At 39.8% G+C, this 27,041-nt stretch overlaps 1 protein-coding gene across 3 annotated transcripts in view; it reads right to left on the bottom strand.

The window, feature by feature from the left end:
• sik3 (SIK family kinase 3) overlaps positions 1-27,041 on the bottom strand; it is a 313,609-nt gene that overhangs the window by 73,983 nt on the left and 212,585 nt on the right. For all 3 annotated transcript variants that reach the window (XM_041174165.1, XM_041174167.1, XM_041174166.1), the window contains exons 5-7: positions 23,451-23,575; positions 22,276-22,399; positions 3,940-4,058 (exon numbers count right to left, since the gene is read on the bottom strand). In XM_041174165.1, the coding sequence (XP_041030099.1) occupies positions 3,940-4,058; positions 22,276-22,399; positions 23,451-23,575 (368 nt within the window). The remainder of the gene's footprint in view (positions 1-3,939; positions 4,059-22,275; positions 22,400-23,450; positions 23,576-27,041) is intronic.

Raw genomic sequence — 27,041 nt, 5'->3', positions numbered from 1 at the left:
TGATTTGGAAAAGGAGGCATGGGGCAGAATTTTGCTGTTGGCGAGCAGGGGGCGGGGCCCGCTCGCCAACACGTAAAATGACGCTGGATGACGTCGGGCGGAACCCCCGAAGTCATCCCTATTTTTAACATTTTTCAGCGTGTAAGCGATCTCCCTGAGGCAGCACGTGTGCATGTGCGAAAGAGCGCACTCTTGATTTTGGGGAATCCCCCCGCGCCCGCACAGGATCGGCTCCCCGCCCGCCGGAGATTGGGTCAGGCCCACCTGCCCGACAGGCAGAAGATTCTGCCCATGGATACGATGCCTTCAATTGGATGAAAAATATAATCATCCAAATTCTAAATAACAGATTCACTCAATTTCGCTGCAGATTTCTATTTCAGAAGAAAGCATGGACCTTCACTTACCATAGTACCTTTCAACTCCTCTAGGCTTTCCAAAGCGCTTCACAGTCAATTAGCTATTTTGCAGTGTAGTCGCTGATGTTATGTAAGGAGATGTATCAGCCAATTTGTGGACATCACAGTCCCGTAAGCAATGACATAAACAGTCAGTTCACTGAATGTAAGACAGGCCAGTTGGGATCATGCTCCACTCTAGAGATTTGAGCATGTTCAAAGCTTATTTTAATGCAGTAATGCATGCGAGGCGCTGTCTTTCAGATGAGATGTTAAACAAAGCACTGTTCGACCTCTCAGATAAATATAAGAGAACCTGTAGTTATTTTTGAAAGTGTCCTGGCCAACTGTTGTCCCTCACTAAAACCTTATCACATACCTCATTGCTATTTGTTGACTCCTACATTTATTCATATAATTGTCACTTTATTTCAAGCACTTGATTAGCTAAGAAGCAGTGAGATGTCCTGAGATTGTAAAAGGCATGACATAAATACAAGTATTTTCTTCTTTTCATTTGTTTTTGGTGGTTTGGTTGAAAGATAAATTTTGGCCAGGACACCTCCCATACTCTTTGATCTTTTATCTCAACAACGGACGGGATCTCGGTTTAATGTTTCATCTGAAGGATAGCACCTCTAACACTGCAGCACTCCCTCAGTAATGCACTGAGTGTCAGCTTTCTAGGCTTTGCATTTTTTTTGTCATATTCACTGATCTGCAAAGCCCAAAATATATTTGATAAATATTAGAAAAAGGAAGTATAGTGCCATCCTTAATTCAAAAGCATATGGAATCTTGACCAAGTAGCTACATAGTTTCATGTGCTGTTTCACTTCGGGACAAAGAAATTCAATTAAATATTCAACTTGCTTGCTGTAAGAGTAGCTCTTATCTTATGATAACAACACCAGTCACACCACAGAGGAAGAATAGTCTATGATCAGGCTCAGCCCTTGTCTTTTTAATTAGAGGATTCTAAAGGGGAACAGGTTTTTTTTGGTGGGAGAAGATAAATCAATGAAAAAATAATAGTATAAAAGCAAAAAACTGCAGATGCTGGAAATCCAAAACAAAATCACAAATACCTGGAAAAACTCAGCAGGTCTGGCAGCATTTGTGGATAGGAACACAGTTAACATTTCGAGTCCGAATGACCCTTCAACAGAACTAAGTAAAAATAGAAGAGAGGTGAAATATAAGCTTGGTTTAAGGTGGGGGGGGAGGGGGGAGGGGGGGGGGTGGTGGTGGGACAAGTAGAGCTGGATAGAGAGCCAGTGATAGGTGGAGATAACTAAAAGATGTCACAGACAAAAGGACAAAGAGGTGTTGAAGGTGGTGATTTTATCTAAGGAATGTGCTAATTAAGGGTAGAAAGCAGGACAAGCAAGGTACAGATAGCCCTAGTGTGGGTGGGGTGAAGGAATCGAAAAGGCTAAAAGGTAGAGATAAAACAATAGATGGAAATACATTTAAAAATAATGGAAATAGGTGGGAAAAGAAAAATCTATATAAATTATTGGAAAAAAAAAGGGGATTGGAAAGGGGGTGGGGATGGAGGAGAGAGTTCATGATCTAAAATTGTTGAACTCAATATTCAGTTCGGAAGGCTGTAAAGTGCCTAGTCGGAAGTGAGGTGCTGTTCCTCCAGTTTGTGTTGAGCTTCACTGGAACAATGCAGCGGGCCAAGGACGGACATGTGGGCATCAGAAAGCGGAGTGGAGTGTTGAAATGGCAAGCGACAGGGAGGTCTAGGTAATGCTTGCAGACAGACCAAAGGTGTTCTGCAAAGTGGTCACACAGTCTGGAACATTCCTTGTTCCAGTCCTACTCCGGCCCCCTCCCACAACTCTTTCTCCGGTACATTGATGATTGCTTCGGTGCTGCTTCATGCTCTCGTCTAGACCTGGAAAAATTTATTAATTTTGCTTCCAATCTCCACCCCTCCATCTTTTCACATGGTCCATCTCTGACACTTCCCTTCCCTTCCTTGACCTCTCTGTCTCAATTTCTGGTGATAGACTGTCCACCAATATCCATTACAAGCCTACCGACTTCCACAGCTACCTTGACTACAGCTCCTCACACCCCACTTCCTCTAAGGACTCCATCCCATTCTCTCAGTTCCTTCGCCTCTGTCCCGTCTGTTCTGATGATGCCTCTTTCAAAAACAGTTCCTCTGACATGTCTTCCTTCTTCCTTAACTGAGGTTTTCCAACCACGGTGGTTGACAGGGCCCTCAACCATGTCCGGCCCATCTCCCGCACATCCACCCTCACACCTAGCTCTCCCTCTCAGAAACATGATAGGGTCCCCCTTATCCTCACTTATCGTGCCACCAGCCTCTACATTCAAAGGATCATCCTCCGCCATTTCCGCCAACTCCAGCATGATGCCACCACCGAACACATCTTCCCTTCACCCCCCCGGCGGCATTCCACAGGGATCGTTCCCTCTGGGACCCTGGTCCACTCCTCCATCACCCCCTACACCTCAACCCCCTCCCACGGCACCTTCCCATGCAACCGCAGAAGGTGCAATACCTGCCCCTTTACTTCACCTCTCCTTACAGTCCAAGGGCCCAAACACTCCTTCCAAGTGAAGCAGCATTTCACTTGCACTTCCCTCAATTTAGTCTACTGCATTTGTTGATCCCAATGCGGTTTCCTCTACATTGGAGAGACCAAACACAGACTGGGTGACCGCTTTGCAGAACACCTTCAGTCTGTCTGCAAGCATTACCCAGCCCTCCCTGTCGCTTGCCATTTCAACACACCACCCTGCTCTCATGACCGCATGTCCGTCCTTGGCCTGCTGCATTGTTCCAGTGAAGCTCAACGCAAACTGGAGGAACAGTATCTCATCTTCTGACTAGGCACTTTACAGCTTTCCGGATTGAACATTGAGTTCAACAATTTTAGATCATGAACTCTCTCCTCCATCCCACTCCCTTTCTGATTCCCCCTTTTTTTCCCCCAATAATTTATATAGATTTTTCTTTTCCCACCCATTTCCATTATTTTAAATGTATTTCCATCCATTGTTTTATCTCTACCTTTTAGCCTTTTCGATTCCTTCACCCCACCCACACTAGGGCTATCTGTACCTTGCTTGTCCTGCTTTCTACCCTTAATTAGCACATTCCTTAGATAAAATCACCACTTTCAACACCTCTTTGTCCTTTTGTCTGTGACATCTTTTGGTTAGCTCCACCTATCACTGGCTCTCTATCCAGCTCTACTTGTCCCACCTCCTACACACACACACACACACACACACACACACACACACACACACACACACACACACACACACACACACACACACACACACACAGACACACCCCCCCAACCCACCCACCCACACCACCCTCCCCTGCCTTAAACCAGTTTATATTTCACCTCTCTTCTATTTTCACTTAGTTCTGTTGAAGGGTGATTCGGACTCGAAACGTTAACTGTGTTCCTCTCCACAGATGCTGCCAGACCTGCTGAGTTTTTCCAAAAAATAATAGTAGTTTTGTACATTGCAATATTCTCACCCTATCAAACTCTGGATCAGGATCACCTATCTTCATCCATTTATGTTTGCAGATCTGTTCCACAGATAAACGTTTGCTTGGATCCAGCACAAGCATATGTCGAATCAAGTGCTCACATTCTGAAAGGAACAAGTATAATTAGTAAACACACCATTGCATCTAGTATTGTAGTGGTTACTTTGCAGATCAGGATCAATATGCTCAAAAATGTTACTATAGTATAGAACATGGATACATAAAATATACTATAAATTAAATTTTTGCATTGCAGTTATAAGTACATGTTTTGGGATTGTTTAAGGTGAGAAATTGACTTTTCCACACATTTGTATATATTCTGACAAGTTTGTTGGTGTGGATTAGCATTGCTCTACAAAATTGCCTAGACTGTAAGCAATCTATTATTGTTCACAATTACTCTGAACAAACTAGTAGGAGTTTCATTCGCATGTTATTAATCAAGTCCAGTGCCCATTTGTGATGGTGGTTGATAAATTTTGCATAAACAGATGAATTCTCGATGTTGCAACTCAGGCTTGTATTACTGTCTTACAACTAAGCCAGCTCTATACCTCGTTAGGCTGGAACCTAGTGCCACAGTGTGGGTTCATCAATTACCTGAACACAAGCAAACTGAGTAGATTCACACAATTTACAATACAACAAAGCTAAGTTTTTTGAGTGTATTAAAAGTACATTTGCATTTGATATTAAATGCTTATACAGCATGCAGGTCTTCATGGGGGTCGGGGGGAGAATCTGAACGAATGCACAGAAAATACACAGCATGTTGGTATGTAATAGCTAGCATTGAAAATGAAGCTGTATATGAAAAGACAAGGGGGGGAAGAAGGTAATTCAGTTGCAAGCTGCCAATTTACATTGCCATTGGTCTATTTAGCCCCAAGTCCACAAGAAAATAACGTGTATCCATTAAAATGGCTTGGAGTTACACAGGCATCAACCTGTAACCCGTAACTCATAGGTAAATGGAGGTCAAATTATACCGCATTTCAAAATAAATTTTACCTTTCTTAGAGTTTATACCATAGCTATATTGTGACTTAATGGCTCAGGTTTCTGGCATGTATAGGAAATCCTACTGCCAGGCAGGATCAGCAAGTATAATTTTCTAACTAGGCTAACTATTGTTGTTATGGATCTCAACCTGCATTACTCCCCACTGCCTCCAGCAGTTAGCTTCTTCTTAAGTTAAAAGGCACATCTCAAAGCTGAAGTCTGCTTGGGAAAAAGTTAGAGAAACTGCTTTTCATTTGCTCCTATATCAATTGATTCACTAATCATGAAAGCACATAAAATGGAATTTCCTGTTTTTGATTTAAAAAAAACACTTACAATGCTCAGGCTTTGGTGATACAGTGAGTTAGTGCACTGCCTTCTTACCTCCAGGATCTGTGTATGAATCCAGCCCAGAGTGACAGGATGAATATCCCCTCTCACTGTTAACTAGAAGGGCCCTATATGAAATGAGATTGGGTAGTTTCAAGCCAGTTCATAATGAACAACTGGGCACAAGCACTCCCTAATAGATACACTGTATACGCACAAAATTACAGGTCTGTTTGTTGCTTAGATTTGCCAAAGAATTGTAAACATTTGATTTGCGTTACTTCTTAAGAGAACCAAGAGTTTTCTATTTTCACAATAAAACATAGACTACCAGATACATTCAAAGTTAATTCATTTTATTCAGTGTTTGAGCACATGTGGTGTAAGTATTCAACGGGTTTGCCAGTTACTATTTATATCATGTATGTCAGCGTCCCTCTAGCTGAGGAAGTAGCAGTGGTAGGTGGTCAACTGGAGAACTTCTTGGGATACAGGAGGTCCCACCACCTTCTGATTTATCCTGATGGACCTCCACCAGAGTCAGAAGCCTTAAATTGAATTCACTGTGGGCTCACTGCATTTGGAAGCAAAGCCTGCACTCATTAGAGGGCTGCTCTATAGCAGTGAATGGCATCATTGGCAACTGGTTGTTCCTGTGCCTAGCATTACTGAACATTAACATGTACAAGCAAAGGAATCTAGGCATTCATCAGATCTCCAAATGGCTCACTCATGCTCATCTGCAATCATCCTCCAAGTAATTTGAAACCAGCAGAGTTTAGGCCCCAAAATAGTAATTAGACCATAAACGAGAGATACTCTTACTACTATGGCCATTTCTGTGTTAGTGGTCACACTCCAAATGCCTCCTGCACAACAAGTTGAATGTAACATAGCCTTATCGCCTCACAATATGACATGTATGTAGACATGTGACTAAACACTGTCCATTTGCTGCAACACCTTCCAGCGGAAAACCGGCCAATTAAAGTCTGTGTCCAGAAGCAACTCAAAATCAGCTACCAATACATTAAACCTTCGCCCTATACCTCCTGGCACTTCATCCACCTCCAACTCATCTCATTATCAATGTTGCCCTTCATTTCCTCATCTATATGTTTTTATACTGTTTAATGTAAGTGCATGCAGTGACTCTTGGTGCTGCAATGACTTTAGGTTTAGGCGCACAGTGAAGACCACTTTGCCCTGTGAAAAGAATAAATTGGATATCATCAGTATATAAGCACATTTTTCTATTAGGGCATTGTACTGGTAAGCTCTTAAGAACTTATGAATAGTGCCAATGGATATGTTAAATGTAGCACATGGTACAAATTCTACATTACATGATTAGGTACATATCAGTGAGCTATACACCCTTACAACTTTCTGATGCCCAACATCTTTGAGAACATAACTGCTCCCCCCCCGCAATTAATTCTACAATTTCAATTAAAAGCTTCATATCCACCCCTAATTAACTCTACAATTTCAATTAAAGGTTTTGCCTGAAGAGTTAAGGCTCTCCTATTATATGAAATGTTGCCTTTAAGCATAAAAGCAGTTTTGATTGAGGTAGAGTAATTTAGAGACTTTGGGGACTCCTTCCTGCAGTAAACTTTTTGCCATCTTGGCACACATAATGTGATTTGCAGTAGCCTGCTACTGTTTTTGCTACATCCTAAACATTTTAAAACATGCTCACAGTGTTTTAATACATATATACCTACTACTTAACTACAATTCCTTAAGGCCTATGCTACTACTTTGCAATGATATTTTTGTCATACCTTGGTGCTCCTTTTCAAATGGCGAAACTTTGTCCTGACTTTCTTCAGGGTCCTGCCAGTAATCGATCCTAAGTTCCTGAGATCTGTGATTTAAAGCTGTATGTTTTGCCTCCTGAATATGTTTGTAGCCAAACTTTAGACCCCAAAAGATCATTCTGTTTTGCTATAATTCAAACAAAGACCTGGAGGGCATGGTCAGTGAAATGGTATTTAATTTGCTGCAGACTTGAAAATAAGAGCAGGACGGCCGTAAATGTCTTCAGAGACACAGGCCGATTAGTAGAGTGACCAGATAAACATTAGGTAAAACTTAATGCGGATAAGCATGAAGTAATGCACTTTGGGAGGAAAAACAAGGCAAACATATATTAACTAATAAAACTATAAATGGAATAAAAAAAGTAGAAACTGAGGCGTTGAGCTATTCCATCCTTTAAGTCGGAGGACAAGTTGATAATTGATTATTTAAAAAATATTTTAATTGCTTTAAGTTGAGACGTCTACCCCTATCTCAGTTGAAAGTCCTGCCATAGAATCCCACCTGTTGCCCTAGCAGCACTAACTGGCAGCAGTGGCTGCTTCTGAGGCTACAGACAGTCCCACCACATTGATACCCTGGACTTACCTGGGCTTCTCAATGAGGGAGGTGAGGGGCCAGGGGAGTGGTGGGGGAGGGAGGGTTAAATGGGAGCTACCAGGATTTCTGTGCGGTGTGAGCTGCACCCTGTCATGGGTAAAATACCAGCAGGGGTAGGATGAGGCCTGACAGATCTCAATAGGCCCAAGGGTGGCAGGCAGCCCAACGCCTCCCCCCACTCCCCATAAAATTGCAGATAGGATGGGGCTGGGCAGGTAGACAGCAGGAAGGCCACGCCAATGGATTTTACATGCCTTTCCCCCTCCCCACCCACCTTTAAACTTGCTGGTGGGATAGAGAAAAATCCAACCCTATAGATAAAAGCATTTAGTTATGATGAATGACTAGACAAACTAGGGCTCTTTTCACCATCACTAGAAAGATTAAGAGGCAAAACAGACAAAGGTATTGAAAATTATGGGGGGTTTTTAAAAGGTAAACAAGGAAAAGCTATTTCCAGTCATCAGAGTCAGCTAGTAGAGGACATGAATTAAATATTATCACCAAAAGAGCAAAGTCAGAGGTTAGGAGAATTTCTTTAAGCAGCGAGTTGTTAGGACGTGCAATGCCCGACAATAAACTTCTAAAAGAGAAGCAGGTACATTTTAACAAAAAAGGTAGGAAGAACAGAGTAATGGGACTAAGCGGATAATCCTTACAGACAACCAGTGCAGGAATGATGGACTGAATTGGCTTCATCTGTGCTATAGAATTTTAAGATTCTATAACACTGAAATTCAATTACAAAAATAAGGACAACAGATTCAAATTGGGCAGATTTTTGAAAGATGAACAGTGACCCAGCTAAACCCAGGTCAAAAGAGAAATTGGCACACAAGGTTGTAGATTAACAATGAGATATTTTTAAATAGGAGATTGTAAAGTTGCAGCATAAATATAAACCATTATAGCAGGTGATTACTTCAAGTGTTCAGGATGTTAACGATAAATAAAGAGGTTAGAAACAAACTAAAATTGACCAAATCGACATTTAAAATACAATAACATGAGATTGAGAGAGATAAGAAAAAGCAAGTAATAGGTATGAGAAAAGAAACGCAAAGGAAATTAAAATAGCAAAAAAAAATGTACCTAAGAAGAAAATTATTGAATGTAGGTGGGGCCCTGGAGAATAAAATAGTGGGTTAGCGGAGGAAAAGTGAAAATATGCAGACATGCATACCAAGTACTCGGTATCAACTTTTACTAAAGAGTAGGATATTAGATCAGTGCAACGCCTTTTTAAAAAAGGGAGACAGACTTAAACTAAGTAATTAAAGGTCAGTTAAATTAACATCAGTTGTAGGGAAATTTTGGAATCTTTAATTAATGATAAAATGACTAAATACGTAGTTGAAAATAAAATAAATCAAAAGCAGAGGCAATGTGGATTTCAAAAAAGATGATGCTTAAAAAACTAGATGAGGTTCTTTGTGGACTTGACAGGTATGGTGAATGTGGGAAAGGCAGTGAATGTTTTTATCGAAAAGCTTTTGGCAAGGTACCACTTATACTTTGAAGGAATATTAAGGGGTATAGAATTAAAGGAAAAATAGCAAACTGGATTACAAACTAGCTGGCGGGAAATGGTACAGGATTCTCCCTTCATCGATGGGCGGGCCTGGGAACAGCCGCGAGACCAACCGCCACCTGCGATTTCATGCTGGCCGGCCAATTAACAGTCAGCCAGCATGAAAGGCTGCGCTGAAATGCTCAGCGCTGCCAGGGTGGGGGCAGAGGAGCGCGAGCACTGAAGTGTGTGCATGCGCAGAGGAGCACGCACTGAAAGCTCCCTGAAGGCAAACAGCTGCCTCAGGGAGCTGAAGAATTTTAAATACAAAAATAAACTTTTTACAAATGATATAAATATGTCCCCGCACGTGACTCAGTCACATGAAGAGGAACATGTAAAAAAGGACGTTAGAATTTTTTTTAACTGTTCTTTTAGTAACCTACGGAAACCTCATCCTGCCTGTGGATGAGGTTTCATGAAAAATGCAAAGGCCACCTGGCCTATTCGTCCACCCACCAAATGAACAGTTGAGCGGGCAGCGAAAAATGCAACTTAATTAACTGCTTAAGGCCTTAATAGACCTCTTAATTGTTGGCGGGCATGGTGCCGCCTCTCACGCCCCGCCTGCCGACCGAAGGATTGCAAGAGGGCGCGATGACGTCAGGACGCTCGGCCGACGTCATCGTGCAGTATTTCATTCCTGTTCGGGTTGGGAGTGTTCCCGCCCAAGAGACAAAAACTCCTACTCCCTGGGCAGAATTTAAGGACAGTTTTCAGAGTGTTTAGAAGTGGGTAGTGGCATCTCACAGGGTTCAGTTCTAGGATTATTTGAGCTCACTAAGCACATCAATAATTTGGGCTAGAGGGAGTGGCATCCAAATTTGAGGATGATACTAAAGTAGGAGGTACAGTATGTAATTCTGAAGTACAAAAGAAACTGCAAGGGAATATTGCTTAGATAGTGAAATGAGCAATATATAGGGAGGTAGAATTCATGTCAGTAAATGTGAAGCGTTTCATTTTAGCAAAAAAAGTAATAATTATACTTCGGACGCGGGAAGATAGAATGATGTGAAAGAACTAGGGAATTTCAGGCTTCACAAGACATAAAAAGCAGAAACTCAAGTGGAGAAGGCAAACAGTATAGAACACAGATCGGCAACCTGCAGCTCCAGAGCTATACACAGTTCCATAATGTCTCATTTGCGGCTCCCAACCTTCACCATCAGGTTCTCAATTAATTCTGTGAATCTTTAACCTAAGTAAACTCCGATCTTATTCTTCATAATAAAATACAATGGCTATCTAAAGGAAATATTTTCTTCTCGAGTTGCAGCATGTCTAGAAGTTAAGATGTTTTTGTAGGAAAAGGAATGCGAACTTGGTGAACTAGCACATTCTTACGTTTTATTTCTGGGTTAATATCATCAACCATTTAAATATCATGAACAGAAAGTTAGGACAGGGAACCATTGCCCTCCTACTTTTGGAAGAAGTGCACTCTTTCGAGCAAAAGTTGGAATTAATTCCAAAAAATAAGAGAGGTTATTTTGGTGCATATTCCACTGCTTAAAGATTTAAAAGACGACAAATGTATCAATTAAGATTTTTCTTTAAATGCAATACATAAAATGAAAGCAGTCTTTGCTTGTCAATTTCAAGGATTTAGAAAGATAAAAACAAACACTAAATTTTATATTAAGACCTCTTGAGTCAGATGCAATGTCATTAAACTTTTCAGCATTTACATTCTATATTTTTATAGGCGCCATAAAATGCCAGGCAAATGTCTGTTTACAGCATTAAACAACTGCATAATGTTCATTAGATTCTTGATAAACAACTTTATCTCCTTATTTTGTGCTTATACCTTTCCTCAATTTAAAAAAAAATCTTTATTTGCCTTGTGGCTCCAAACAGTTTATATTTTAAGGCAAACTTCTTAAAGGCTCTAAAATAGTTTGCCAACCTCTGGTATAGAATATAAAAATCAGATGTAATGGTGACCTATATAGGACCTTATTAAGACCACAGCTAGTGTAGGAATGCACTTTTGGACTTCACATAATAGGAAGCATGTTGAGGGAACAGAGAAGGTACAGCACAGATTCACTAGGATATTGCTTGATGTGAACAAATACAAATTCAAAGAAATATTTCAAAAAGTGGGTTGGTTTACATTGGGAAGAATCTTCTGTTCGCCGTGCGGCAGCAGCTCTGCACGCCAACACATAAAATGACACATGGTGATGTCAGGCGTGCTTCCCGAAGTCACCGCATGTCATTCCAATCTTTAGTTCAGCGGGCGCGCACTGGAGTTAGCTGCGCGCTTGCCGAACTGTCAAAGGCCTGTTAAGGCTACTAATAAACTAATTGAAGCAACTGTCAGGGCTGCCTGGCCAAACTTAAAGTTAGCAGGCAAAGAGCCCAGGCAGCCTTCGCATTTTTCATGAAACCTCATCCACAAGCTATAGCTTGTCACATGAGGGTACATGCCTGAATATTTTTTTTTTCTTTTTTTCAAAGATTCATACTGAAATTAATCTCCGAGGCAGCTCCGTGCCTCAGGGAGATTTCTGAGCTCTTTCACGCACATGCGTGAAAGAGCGCAGGTCCCGACTCTCCCTCCTCCCCCTGCTCGCACAGGAAGCGCTGAGTACTTCCAGGTGTGCATCGCGCTGGGCAGGCCTTAATTGGCCCGCCCACATAAAACGGAGGTGTGCAGCCGATTGCGGGCGGCGATCGGCTCCGTGCCCGCTCCTGACTGATCCGCCTGACGGGGAGAAAATTCTCCCCACTGAAATAGATCAGTTTCTGGGATGATTTGATAAAGGTGTTTACAATTGCAAAGGAACATGACAATGTAAACCAAAAAAAGTCTGCTCCCAGATATTGAGGGTCCTGGATGAGTGGATTAAATCCTACATATTATGGACAGAAAGTAGATCAAACCATTTTTTTTAAACATAAAGCCTTGTGGAGTTGTGGAACGCACTACCAGAATTAGTGGTTGCTACAGAGACCTATAAACATTTAAGGCTAGATAAGAAAGGTGGATGAAAGGAATGAGAAAGGCAGGATAGTCTATTGGGTTAGGACAACTTCGCCAACACAGACTGATTAAGCCGAATGGCCTGTATCTATGTTGCAGTTTTGATGTAATTCTATATTAATGGATCCACAGTTATTTGAAGATAATGCAGGAGCAGAGGTGATCCTGGCAGATATATTAATGTGGCACATAAATGATAAACATGATGAAAGAATGAGGTAGATGCTAAAGCACCAGCTGTACATGCATGCCAAGTCCTCAGTGAGGCACTGCACAATATGAAAGAAGTGCTTGCCATTGTGTTTAATTATGAATACTTAACTGACAATCTGTGGACAAGAACAGACTTAGAAGCAACTATACGCAAAAGCTATATCAAAGAAGTCCATGCCATATATCCTAGCTCAACTACAGAGAACAGGAATAAAATTATAAAAATAGCAGATACAAAGGAGGGAGGGAGAAATCAGAGAATTACAGAGTGGTTAGCCTAACATCAGTAGTAGGGAAAATGCTAGTCTATTATAAAGGATGTGATAACAGGACACTTAGAAAATATCAATGGGATTAGACAAAGTCAACATTGATTTATGAAAGAGAAATCATGTTTGGCAAACCTACTGAAGTTTTTGGAGGATGTAACTAGCAGAATAGATAAGGGAGAATCACTGGATGTGGTGTATTTGGATTTTCAGAATGCTTTTAATAAAGTCCCACACAAGAGGCCAGTATGCAAAATTAAAGCACATGGAATTAGGGGTAATATATTGGCGTGGATTGAGAATTGGTTAGCAGACAGGAAACAAAGTAAGAATAAATGGGTCTTTTTCAGAGTGGCAGGTGGTGACTAGTGGGGTACCAGAGGGGTCAGAGCTTGGGCCCCAGCTAGTCACAATATATATCAATGATTTCGATGAGGGAACCAAATGTAATATTTCCAAGTTTGCTGAAGACACGAAACTTGGTGGGAATGTGAGTGATGAGGAGGGTGTTAAGAGGCTTCAAGGCAATTTAGACAGATTGAATGAGTGGGCAAATACATGGCAGATGCAGTATAATGTGGATAAGTGTGAAGTTATCCACTTCAGCAGGAAAATCAGAATGGCTCAGCATTACTTAAATGGTGATAGGTTGGGAAATGTTGATGTACAAAGGGACCTGGCTGGCCTTGCACACCAATCACTGAAAGCAAGAATGCAGGTGCAGCAAGCAGTTAAAAAGGCAAATGGTATGTTGGCCTTCATTGCAAGAGGACTTGAGTACAGGAACATGGATGGCTTACTGCAGCTGTACAGGGCCTGGAGTATTGTGTGCAGTTTTGGCTTCCTTACCTAAGAAAGGTTATAATTGCCATAGAGGGAGTGCAGCAAAGGTTCACTAGACTGATTCCTGGGATGGCAGGGTTGTTGTATGAGGAGAAATTGGGTCAACCAGGCCTGTATTCACTGGAGTTTAGAAGAATGAGGGGGGATCTCATTGAAACATATAAAATTCTGACAGAGCTGGACAGACTGGATGCAGGGATGATGTTTCCTCTGGCATGAAGGTGCAGAGAAAGGGGTCATAGTCTCAGGATACGGGGTAGACCATTTAGGATTGAGATGAGGAGAAACCTCTTCACTCAGAGGGTGGTGAACCAATGGAATTCTCTACCACAAAAGACTGTGGAGGCCAAGTCACTGAAAATATTTAAGAAGGAAATAGGTAGATTTCTAGACTCTAAAGGTATCAAGTGGTATTAGGAGAGAGTGGGAGTATGGCATTGCGATAGAGGATCAGCCATGATCATATTGAATGATGGAGCAGGTTTGAAGGGCCGAATGACCTACTCCTGCTCCTATTTTCTATGTTCTTATGTCTTATTTAAGGTTGCAAAGAATTATAAGGCAGACAGAAAGGAGTAGCTAAAGGAAGATGGCCTGATGTTAAATCAAATGAATGCTGATTCAAGACTTTATTAGTACTAAATGAGAAATCATGCCAAGGTGAACTGGTGCAAATTATTTCCTCAAGAAAGCATTGGATTTCAAAGCAAAACCTGAAAATTTTTTTTAAAAAATGTGCTGAAGGAAAGGACGCAGCAAGCACTTGTTAGGTGAGTAATGACAGGGTGAGAAGAGGGTGAGAGCATGGAAGTGGTGCAAAGAACCACAAGACTGATCCTGGCATTAGAGGACTAGGTTTTGAGGAAAGACTGGAGAAATTTGAGCTGCTCAGCTTTTAAAGTGGGAAACTCAAAGAAACCTTATGATGGTACATAAGAAAGCAAACAGTATAGAAAACATCAATTCGAAGCATTACAAATTATTTCATGACAGTAGGACATGGGCGCACTGTTGCAAATTAGAATGATCAACACATGGAATAGAATTCCAGTTAGGGAAACAGAAGTAAAAACTCTGGATTCATTTAAAAAACGAATGGATGTTTTGCAAGGGTGGGAGGGGAGGGGAGGGGGGGGGGGGGGGGGGGGGGGGGAGGGGGTGGGGGGGAATAGTAGGTGCTTCCTGGATAAGTGAGCTAAGATGTGCCAAATGGCTTCCTTCATCCGTAGCTATTTTGTGATTTTGTGAACAAAGGTAGTTTTGTAAAGATCAAAAAAGGCAGTCTGGAAACCAGCTGTACCAAATGGAGTAGTGGCATGAAAAGCCTAATCGGTCAACTTGAGAGTGGAAACAGGAGATCTCAAAATCGTAGGGTAAGAATAGAAAGATAGATAGGGAAAACTAAATTGTAAGCTAAACTGTAAAGAAATAACAGGCAAGGTAAGAAAATAAAAACAAAACGTAGCATCAGCTAGTGATCAACAGAAGTCAAAATCTGCTAATCATAGTAGTGAAAAGAGCTAATAACCTACAGCATGATGAAACTGTAAGTGACCATGTAAGAATATTTAACATCTGTTTTATAAAGTGAAAATACTGCTCCATGCCTTTGTTATACTTTGTGATTTTGAATTCTTTGGTTAGAGCAGAATGTTCCATAGTATACAGTACGAAGACAAAGGCCATTCAAAAGCAGCATGTTCCACAATCAGCATTGAAATAAACACTGCCATTATATTACAAGTAGCAATGAAAGCAGTACAAGCCTCGAGTTATATGACAGGTCTCAGAAGATAACACCAATACAGAGGTCTGTTAATCTCAAAATCAGTGGATGTTTCTTTCAATATGACCACAAAAGAAATCAGTAGGATACTCGTCTCTTCATCACAGCAGTGTACTTTTAAACTGTACACCCTTCAAGGAGTCCAGTCATTTGCTTTATGGCAATCAGGTAGATTTCTAAAAAAAAAGATTGACCACTTTATCTGCACTTTGCTATTGATAGCTCTGCTTATTTTTCAGACAGTAATGTAAAAATACCACCAGCAAGAACATTAATTATAAAATATGAGCCAGTGACAGGCAATAAAAAATGCCAGCTCTGATCCAGCTGTTTAGTGTATGAAGCAAGCCCATGAGCCAGCCAGTATGTAATCAAAGCCAACTCTGAAAATTTGATTTTTGTTAAACAGGAAAGTATAAAAATATGTTGAAAAGTACAAGATAAAAAACAGAAAGGCAAATTGTATTCATCAACTAATCTGAAAATTCATCACAATACTCTGTTGCATTCTATTTGGAAAATAGAGATGTCAATAGAGATATTTTCAGTGCTGCTAAACTAAATTCAGTTGAGGGCATAATTCACAAACAGCTCTAAGATTTCTAACTTATTAAAGCTTCATTTATAATATAGTTGTATATTACAATATAGCATTGGGATGAAGCAGTTTCATTTTGTACCAATGTTAAGAAGTTGCAGTATAAAGCCAGAGTCACAGTTGATTGCAGAGCTTAGTGGAGGAAGATTTAATTCATCAAGCAATTTCAAACTGCTTTACACAGACATTTCAGTTGTAGTGCACGTACAGGGTCAAAGGTAACAAAAATGTTCATGTAAATTTCCAGTTATAAAGCACACATAAAGATACAATGCACATCACTTATTCAACTTTTGCACCAGACTTAATAAAGTTACTGTTATCTGACCTCATCACAAACTATATTGCACTTGTATCAAGTGATGAATGAATCACAATATGATCAAAAGCCCAAATACATGGGTTTAAGTTTTCACTGCAACTCCCACAACAACCAGAGTGGTGTCAAGAACAGCTGCACATACGCACTCAGCCCACACTGTGGCCACTGGTGTATGTGCACCTGTTCCTGGCGACTTGCTGGTTGATGGCAGAGGTTTGGATTAGCATTGATTTCACTGCAGCACATAGAAAAACAACTTGCCAGCATCATTTCAACCCAGTTACCAAACTGTGATGGGATCTCAATCTCAATGATATTTTATATGAGTGCTGCCTCCTTAAACTAGATCCAGCTTTGTGCAGGGAACTTCTACACAGCTCAGGTAGCTCAGTTGGTAGATAATGGGACTCTTAATCTCAGGGTCATCATTTTGAGTCCCACATTGGGTAATTAATTTTTTTCTTAAATATTTTCGTCAGAATATTTTTTTAAATTGATTGTTACTAATTCTTAAACTAAATATTACCATCATTTTTCTGCATTTGAAGTTGAGTATCTCATTTGCTGGAATTTCCTGATTACATATCTTCATCAGTTACTGACTCATCAGAAGCATGTTTTACAGAGGGTACAGTTGGCAAGTGATATGTGGACTAGAAAAAGCAACTTGCAATTGATAAGGAATATACCGAATAATGAATAACTTTAATTTTATTCTTAGTCTGTGACAAGCCAACTTGTTTGTTTTAATGCTGGCAGCTAACATTGCCAGAGACTGCAAGTGTGCATGTGCAGGAAGTGCTCCCCCTAGTGTTACAGCACAAATAAACATAGACTAAAAGTGTGGTCGTAGTGTGTTACAGATCACATGGAGTCTGAGTTGCTGTGGCAGCACACACTTTTACATGCATGTTGCAGTCTGGAGCTTTGGATAGAGAAGGTAAAGGCTCCAACTTTCATGGCTGACCAGGAATCTCTACCACTCTTACTGCCTGTCATTGGCATGTGCTGGAAGGATTTGCAGGTTGATAATCAACTTGTTTGGCCACATTATGAGTGCATCTTCCTTGGCCATCAAGTCCTTGGGGATGAGACTCGAACTGGGAGCTTCAGACTCAGAAGCAGGATTGCTGAAAGAGTGTGCCATAAAACCTCCTCTTCTTTAAAGATACTCAGAGAACATGCTTTCGTTCCCACATTTTTCTTCCTCAAAAATATTAAAATTGCCATTCACCAAAGATTGCAGGTTAGTTTATTTGTAGGATTTTGCGCCTGAACAGGGAAACTGTTCTTAATATGACTTCGTGAATTTCTATGTAATTCTATATAAAATATTCTTAAATGATAAAACTTATTAAATGTATTTATAACCAGTGGTTTTCATTGCTCATTTCTGTGCAAAACCCTGTAAAAATTGACATTCCCAAAGAGCTCTTATTATAACTTTCAAAAGATAGGATCAGACACTCAACAGAAAAAATTTGCTATTATTTTATTAGCACAGAACAGAAATAAGTTGCTAGCAAGTCAACAAAAATAGAAATCTGATGTTGGTCTTTTGGACCCCAATGGCTCCATTTTCAACTTGCAACAATAGTTGTAAATAGGAACTCAAACCAAGTTGGAGAGTGAGTAGATGAAAGAGATGAAATAGGAAGCTTCTACCAAATTACTATGATATAGCAGTAATCTGCACCGTTATTAAAATCATAACTGTCAGCACTCTCTTCTGCAGTAGCAGGAATCACAGGAATTTGAGTGTTACCCACTGCACGCATGCAGGCTTGGGTCTGTCAGCAGGGAGTTGCTCCAACCACCAGAATAAACTGACAGCATGAACCAACTGCGGAGGTGTGAGCCAACTGTTTAATCACTGAACCAGAGAAACATATTCTACATGCTGGGAATCTGGAACACGATTCTAAGCAGGGAAATAAATTTATGTTCAGATTAATGAAAAGTCTAATGCTATTACTGCCCCATGCTGCATTAACTTAGACTTCTCTGACTATGTAATTTCCTTTGGAAACACTGACTGATGAATTTTCTTTGCATAATGTTGCCCATAGACATGTCCCTTTCCTCTCATATGATTGTAAAAACACTAATTTTAATGAATGTATATAATGAAAGGATTGATAAGCTTAACTGAATTTGTTTATTATTTGCAGCTTAAAATTGGCACAAATTCTATAAAATACTGCAGTTCATCACAGGCAAGGAATATAAATGGGCAATAGTTCAAAAGCTGTATGCATATCAGTATATCGTCACCGGAGGAAAATCCTAATCTACCAAAGAGGAACAACACTTAATCGTGGCTTGAAAAGAAGCTTTGCAGATATCAAGAAAAGTCTTGTATATTCTGCTGTATTTTAGACTTTTTTCAAACTGTGAGAAGATGTGGAAAGTTTAGTAAGTCTGTCAAAAGGTACAACAGAATGGTCAGTGCAGTACCAGCAACTATAGCCCAATTGAGTGGATCAAACAAAAGTTCCAATTGTTTTTCTTTCAGTTGAAGCTCAGCAATTAGACCTGCAATCTACCAACTGCCAATCTCTTGAACTATTATATTTTGAGTTTAGTAAATTTTAGGATTTGAAAAAATCCAGAAACCTTCTGCCCCATATGGCTGAGTGGCACATCACATAATGTCCTCACCACGAGTAAAATATTTTTGAATTTTTATGCAATATGTGATATTGAGTTTGAAATCAGAATATGGTATTTACAGCATTGATAATTTCCACAGGATGATAATGGTAAGTGACATAATGCAAAATATCAAAGGATGTGTGACAACAGGACCTTAAGTGATAAGAACTGCAACTTGAAAAACCATTGTACTCCATTTTGATCATCGATAAGTTTTCTCCAGCAACTAAAATACTTAAGTGGTCCTTTTCAGTACTTCTACTTGTATTTTGAATTTCTTTGCTAATGTTATTTCATTTGACAGATATAAAGTTATTGTTAATTTATATTATAAAAGTTTTCAGGAAAATGCTTCAAAGCACTTAAGTATGTTTCTGTAATCCCAAAAGGACAAAACAATGGATTAAACAGATGTCAAAATTAACTGAAAACAGGTACTTCAGTGGAAAACTGTGGGACCAGAAGGCAAAATCTGTTTTTAAGTAAAATCAGTCAACTGCCCTGACACAAAAGTTCCCACTTGATGAACCATCTAATACTCTAATTACCGTATTATTCAGTACCAATCAGTGTCAAATTGAGCCATTAAGTCATGCACTCCACTGCTTCCAATTAAACATTACTGACAGCTGGACTACAGGGAATCGGGTATAATAAGTGTCAACCACAAAGAATGGAAACATTGCCTTGGGAGATTAGTAACAATGACCTGTATTTTTAGACCAATTTACTGAATGTCAGATAATCCCTCATAGATTACTATATAGTGTATTCAACACAGGAAAATAGCTTGTAGATATTCTTGTTCATTAAAGATGTCCTAAGAATTTTCAAATTGTGCAATTGTGCACTTATTTAAGAAAATGTTTAAAAGCAGACATCATTTTCACTGTCCAGATAAAGCTACATTAAAGCCACTGCTTCCCATAATAAATGATGTTTTGTGATAATGAAATTTGACACAACTTTAAGTGGCTTACAAATGCAGCCTAAACGATTTTACCATTTTCATCTTATGTAACATATGGATTGTTAAAACGTTAAAACAAGAGGTAAACTTTCAAATTAAAAAGTTATTGAAAAATATTGCTGGAAATTATATTCATGTTTTAAAATATAAAAAGTGAACTGTATTTGTGCTGATAGTTTCTGTCATTACTGAACCTCCTCTTTTAATCCTCTTCTGAAGACACTCTCTGTTGTAGAACATTGTTCCACATCACCAGCAATTCTCTAGTTTTTAGTCCAAATGGACTTTCTTTACATGTAAGCTTGGACGAGTATCAGCAGGCGGCTTAATCATTGGAGCCATCACAGCCAAGCCTATACTGCCCTCAACCTAATCTTACACTGATCAGCCATCCAACACTCCACCCCATACCTAATGTCCAATTCACCCCCCCGTTCCGCCCCAGTTTTTGATGTCCAAGTCGCCCAGCCCTCAATCTCTGATGTCCAACTCCTGCCCCTTATGTCTGTTGCCCAATTCCCTCACCTCCCAATTTCTTATGTCCCCCGCTCCCTCATGTCTGATGTCCAATGCACTCCCAAGATGTCAAACATCCAATTCCCACAAGTCATTTGAAGGGTTCTGATGAAGAGTCATACGGACTCGAAACATTAACTGTGTTCCTCTCTGCAGATGCTGCCAGACCTGCTGAGTTTTTCCAGCTATTTTGTTTTTGATCTAATTCCCACACCCTCCCAGCCATGTCCAAATCACCTTCACCCTGTTCCCCAGATGCCCACCTGCCCGACAGACAGCCACCCGCTCAATCCAACGGGCTGCAGCTGGGAAATCGATACAAAAAAATTTAAATCAGGCCCTACTGTTAGTTAGCTTCTTCAGAACCTCTAGGAACCTCCGTACCTCCCGGGCACTAAATCTCGCACCCCATCTCACAGTTATTATCACGGCTACTGTCTACTCTGTGCCTCCTAGCAATCCATTCCGTGGTAAAAAAAAATTAAAACAGGATGTATTTTAGGAAGGCAGTCAGGCTGGCCCTGCCTTAGCTTACTCGGGAGAAGCACTGAGAGTAGTTGCTTCTCGCTTTCCTCAAAGACACAGTAGTTGCACATGGGATTCAAACTGAATTTCTCTGTTGAAACCCAATGTTGTGCCAATTAAAAACAAATGCAGGCATGGGTTGCAACCAAGAGTAACACATCCATGAGGCGTATTGGGTGTGGGAACAAAACGTGAAGTGATCCAACAACACACGAACATTTGTTGAAACCAAAGACCATGGGATGTCCACTATACAAATCAAATTGGTACTGAAAATGGATTGCATCTTTTCTAAATTGACAAATAATTAGCAAAGATACACATGATTGAAATTACCATCCTGTGCGTTATGAGTACTTTAAAATAAAATTGCTAATGAGATTAAAGAAGCCTTCCAAATGTGTGATCTCTACACCTAGAAGGCCAAGGATAGCAGGCGCATGGGAATACCACCACAAGTTCCCCTTCAAGTGACTCACCGTCTTGACTTGGAACTATATTGCTGTTCCTTCACTGTTGCTGGGTCAAAATCCTGGAATACTCTCCTTAACAGCTCCATGGGTGTAACTACACCACATGGACACCAGCGGTTTAAGAAGTTGGCTCACGACCACCTTCTCAAGGGCAATTAGGAACTGGCAATAAATGCTGGCCTTACCATTGATGCTCACATCCCAAGGATGAATACAAAAATCTTTAAAGAACTCTGATGTTCACATTACATTCATGCATTGTTTGCCTTCTCTGATTAAACTAACTTTCCAGATTTTCAGCCCCACAAAAACAATTACCTTTAAACTAGTGTTCATTAGAGTTATGTATAACACAGTGAAAGTTATATCAAAAATCAAAACTACTTTTAAAATCCCAAGTGATCTACAAAGGAACCAAACTAGTTCTTTAATACTTATGTTTCCCTCAAAGACAACAACTGAAAGGATATTTAAACTGAAAGATCATATGCCATAAAGCTTACATTATTCCCAGCATTTGCAAAAATTACAAGGAATTCAGTAACAAATCACAGACATAAATACAAATATACTAAAATGTACACTAGAATTTACTTTTGTATTGTAGCCTAGAAGAGGACCATGATAAAAACATAAATGCTTTAGATCACAACAGGTGCATTTTCAACTACTGTGGTCACATTTATCAAATCACTAAAACAATAATTTCTGAGGCATACTCTAAAGTTTAGCTTTGCTGTCTAAAATTTATATCTGTGAGGGTGCCATCAATGTTTCAGCGCTACTCTTATTACCACTGTTTCATGCAAAATGAAAGTTCTTACCTGTAGACATAAAGAATGGAATGCGGAATTTGCCACTCAGTACCCTGGCCCGCAGGTTCTGCAGTGTGCTGCCATCAAATGGTAGGGCCCCACACACCAGCACATATAGTACCACCCCCAAGCTCTGAAAGAAATAGTATGTGGTAATGAAATGGATCATATTACCATGAATCACGCTTTCTTTTAATTGCTTATACTTTTCTTACTCTCTCCCTTCCCCTACTGCTAAACTCCAATTCGATAATGCAAAAGGAATTGCTGACCCCTCAGCAACAATTTAATCAGTCTTACACTGTCAACTCAGCTGGTTGAATATCTCCATCTACGCAAGAATGAAATAGGTTTCACGTCTCACATCGTTAACATAAGCGTTAATGAATGGAAACAGCAATAGGAATATCAACATTTCTTGGTCTATGGAAGAAACTGATAGCTTGACAAATATTTTGTTCATGCACTGCACACTTAGTGATACTGTAAAACTTTAGCCCTATGTTCAAGATAGTACTGCCCATGATTTGATGGGTTTTACTTTCTCGCATAAAGTATATAATTTGTTCCATTTACTGTATTCTAAATGTATGAAAAATATTGGTTTGGGATAGAGCAGCAAGGAGGCGGGGAGAAGGCTTCTGAACTCAACACACAAAAGCATAACATAAATTTTTTCAAAATTTACACCATAAGCTCCATTTGTCAATACAAATGGAAAACACTTCTTTCCTGGTTTATTTTGTAAAGCACTATTAACCTTCAATAGTAAAACATTGAAATAATTCAGATTCATAGAGGGGGAATAAAAGCACAAGTTAACAACACAGCCTGCAAAAGGAAACCTGACAAGTACAGAATTTACATTTTATAAGGCTTTCCTAAGAATTTAGTATAATTTTATGACAACAGTTCATTATTTTGTAGCTTCTACTCTAGTGCAGTTAAAAATGAGGCATTCATTTAAATGCATTTCATAAATGCTCTTTCACTGACCAAGTCTGGTGTTGTCCAGCAGTAACTAAACAGCATTTAGACAAATGGGTGTCAAAATTTGGTGACCTTTTGAAAAAAATGCCAGTTTAACCATACAGATACAATTCTGGTTTGGGCAAAACAATAGTAAAATAAAAACTGTCAGAGGCACTTATGTAATAGAAGTCAAAGGGGCCTTTACAACTCACCCAAATATCTACTTTTGGACCATCATACTCTTTTCCTTCAAATAGCTCAGGAGCTGCATAAGGTGGGCTCCCACACCACGTTTTCAGCAATTGTCCTGGGGTAAAGATGTTACTGAATCCAAAGTCTGAAATACAATAATTGCCTTAATTTAGCATATGTAAGTAATTGCAACATAAATAAAAATTTCAATTGTTTAGGTAACAATTTCACACATAAGATATAAAATACACATTTATTTTTTCAATTATGCCTGGTATTTTGCCAGTAATGATTTTGCATCGATGTGCTGCAGAATGAAAGTATTTTGGTATTTGTACTCTAGTTTGTTTACAACTTCAAATCAAAACCATCCCAATCTTATTGAGTGAAATTGAGTGGATACACAAGTAATTAGGAAAGCTAATAAAATGTTATTGTTTATTGCAAGAGGGACTGAATGCAAGAGTAGAGAGGCTATGCTTCAGTTATACACGGCATTGGTGAGACCACATCTGGAGTACTGTGTACAGTATTGGTCTCCTTATTTAAGGAAGAATGCAAATGCGTTGGAAGCAGTTCAGAGAATGTTTACTAGACTAATACTTGGGATGGGCAGTCTGTCTTATGAGGAAAGGCTAGACAGGCTAGCCTTGTATTCACTGAATACAAGTATAAGATCCTGAGGGGACTTGACGGGGTGGATGTGGAAAGGATGTTTCCTTTTGTGGAAGAATCTAGAACTAGGGGTCACTGTTTAAAAAAAAGGATCATCCATTTAAGGCAGAAATGAGGAGAAGTTTTTCTCTGAGCGTCGTGAGTCTTTAGAACTCTCTTCCTCAGAAGGCGGTGCAGACAGAATCTTTGGCCTGAATTTTCCCGTCGGCGATTTGGGGGGAGGGGACCCGCTCGCTGACAGAAAATGATGCGGAATGACGTCGGGAGGAACCCCTGACGTCATCCCGGTCCATTTAAATCTTTAGGAAGGCGGGCAGACAGCGAAATCAGCAGTCTGCGCACCAACCTGTTAAAGGCCAATTGAGGCCATTGACAGGATAATTAAAATAATTAAAGGCTCTGCCCGTCCAACCCTAAGGTTGGTGGGCAGTCCAGGAGCCCAAGCAGGCTTCTGAAAAAACCTCCTGAAACCTCATCCACTGGCTTCTGTGCTTCTTAGTAACATGTCCCATCTTGTGTGACATTGTCACATGAGGGGGACATGTTAATAATTTTTTTATTTTTCTATTTTTAAAGTTTTTTTTAGACTGTCAGTAATCTCCCTGAGCCAGCACTTAGACTCAGGGAGATGTGTGCTCTTTCGTGCACATGTGCGAAAGTGCGCACTTTGACAGTTGGGGAATCTTTCCCCGTCCCAAACAGGAAGCGCATAGCGCTTCCCGTCTGGCAGCCCACTGGGCGGGCCTTAATTGGCCCGCCCTCAAAATGGCGGCAGGCCCCCTTCCGGGGGCGGGGTTGGCTGCCCACCCGCTGTCAAGCCGGTGGGGCCCGCTCACCAACCTAGAGCAAAATTCTGCCCTTTGAATATTTTTAAAGTGGAGGTAGATAAGTTCTTGACAAGCAAGGGGGTGAAAGGTTATTGGGGGTAGGCAGGAATCTGGAGTTGAGGTTAAAATCAGATCAGCCATGATCTTATTGAATGGTGGAGCAGGCTCGAAGGGCCGAGTGGCCTACTCCTGCTCCTTGTGCATATGCTTGTATGAATTGATTGCAAAGTGGTTAGTTTCAGCCAAACTCTACAACAATGTGAAAAGTAAGATTGTAATCATTGGTCAGCTATCACTAATAAAGACAACAAAAGATAAAATAGTAGGGGGACAGTTGGCTAAGGCAGCAGGTGAGAAATTAACTTGAAGTACCATATTTCAGCACAAAACCTGCTGTTCCTATCAATGCAAGGCATTTTTATATTTATCTTTAAGTGAAGTCTTCTTTGGTTTTGCCTTGGTGTTTCTTAGTCTGAATTTTATTTTGAGAAGGGTACTTTATTTTGCTCTGCTCCATCTAATAGACTGAACAGTTCTGTCACCAACATGCCTTTAACTGGGAATTAGTAACTATTTATTAGCCTGATTCTAGTTTTTATTCACCTACAAGCCAACTGATATCAGTAGGCAGATTACTGCTAAGAAGTGATCTGGCTGGCCAGGCAGACAAGCATTAAACCCATGACAAAACCTTTGAATGAGCTCAATTACATGAATACAGAATTATATTTCAACTTAATTTGATCTACTCATATTCATAAGAACATTCTATCATGCTTAATGATGGAATTGAAGAGCTCATGCAGATTAATGCACACAGCACTGTCAATCTCCTATTTCAGCAAAGGACACACTAGAATAATTATCACCATGGATTGGCACACCGTAAAAAAGTAAAATGTCAAAACCATTTCTATAATAATCTACTTTATCTATGTCCCTAAATAAAGTCATTTATCCCAATGTATCCACTAATCACTGCAGCTGTGTGAAAGCTCTAACAGAGAGCGGACTTTTAGCCAATCGTCACATTCTGTTCTTACCGTCTGCTTTCATTGACGGTACTCTGTTGAATTCCATTCAAGCATGCTTTTTATCCCCTAATAACTTATTAAATAGAGCAAAGGTCATTTATCAGAACAGATTTTCTATGAGAACAGTGAACGACAAGTGTTTCGCTGTATCTAACAGGGGCCCATTGTGTTGCAGTGCACAAAAACGTAATTCACTTCCAAGGGGAAATAGTTAATAAAAGGTGAAGACTCTGGTGCATCTGAAGTACAAGAAAGTTTTTAAATGTTTGAAATGTTTAAAATGTGAAATGTTGATCAGAAATTTACACATACTTGCAAATTAGTTTCAATTTCTTTTTTCTTTTACTAAATCCCCAATATTTTCCATGACAAATAGCATGAAATAAATGCAACTGATTCACTACTCAACCATTTCAAATTTCCTGGAGTAACACCACAGTGCAGACAATAAAGCATCAGGAAGCATGCAAAATAGCTCTGAATTTTACATGGTGGTTGTCTAAAATGGCCATCCCAATCAGAATGCCAAATTCAAAACCCTTCCCCAGTAAAAAATTCTTCCCAAAGGAATTCAGTTAGAGCAGTCAGGAGCCTGTGATAAAAACCATGACTGTTGTTAATGTCACTTAATTAACTAGCTAGAAAGTTCTGTTGAACAGTTCTGTTGAAGGGTCATGAGGACTTGAAACATCAACTCTTTTCTTCTCCGCCGATGCTGCCAGACCTGCTGAGTTTTTCCAGGTAATTCTGTTTTTGTTTTGGATTTCCAGCATCTGCAGTTTTTTGTTTTTATAGCTATAAAGTATGATCAAGCATCATATGAAAAGATCTCTTCCTCATCAGCTTTACGTCCCTCCAGAAGACTATATTGGGACATCAACAGTCACTGTACTTCAAAGTAATTCACTACACAAAGAGTTTGTAGACGTTTCAATTAAATGGCGATACAGAAATATGAGTATTAAATAAATTATTATATCGCCAATCCCAAATTAACCTAAATTCAAAAGACAATTGAAACAGGGATTCATTCTTAAGGTGATAAGACGAGACACTGAGATTCAATCTACTGTAT

Source organism: Carcharodon carcharias, chromosome 25 (genome assembly GCF_017639515.1).
Source record: "Carcharodon carcharias isolate sCarCar2 chromosome 25, sCarCar2.pri, whole genome shotgun sequence".
In the NCBI taxonomy this organism is placed as follows: Eukaryota; Metazoa; Chordata; class Chondrichthyes; order Lamniformes; family Lamnidae; genus Carcharodon; species Carcharodon carcharias.
This window is presented reverse-complemented; position numbering and strand designations above follow the sequence as displayed.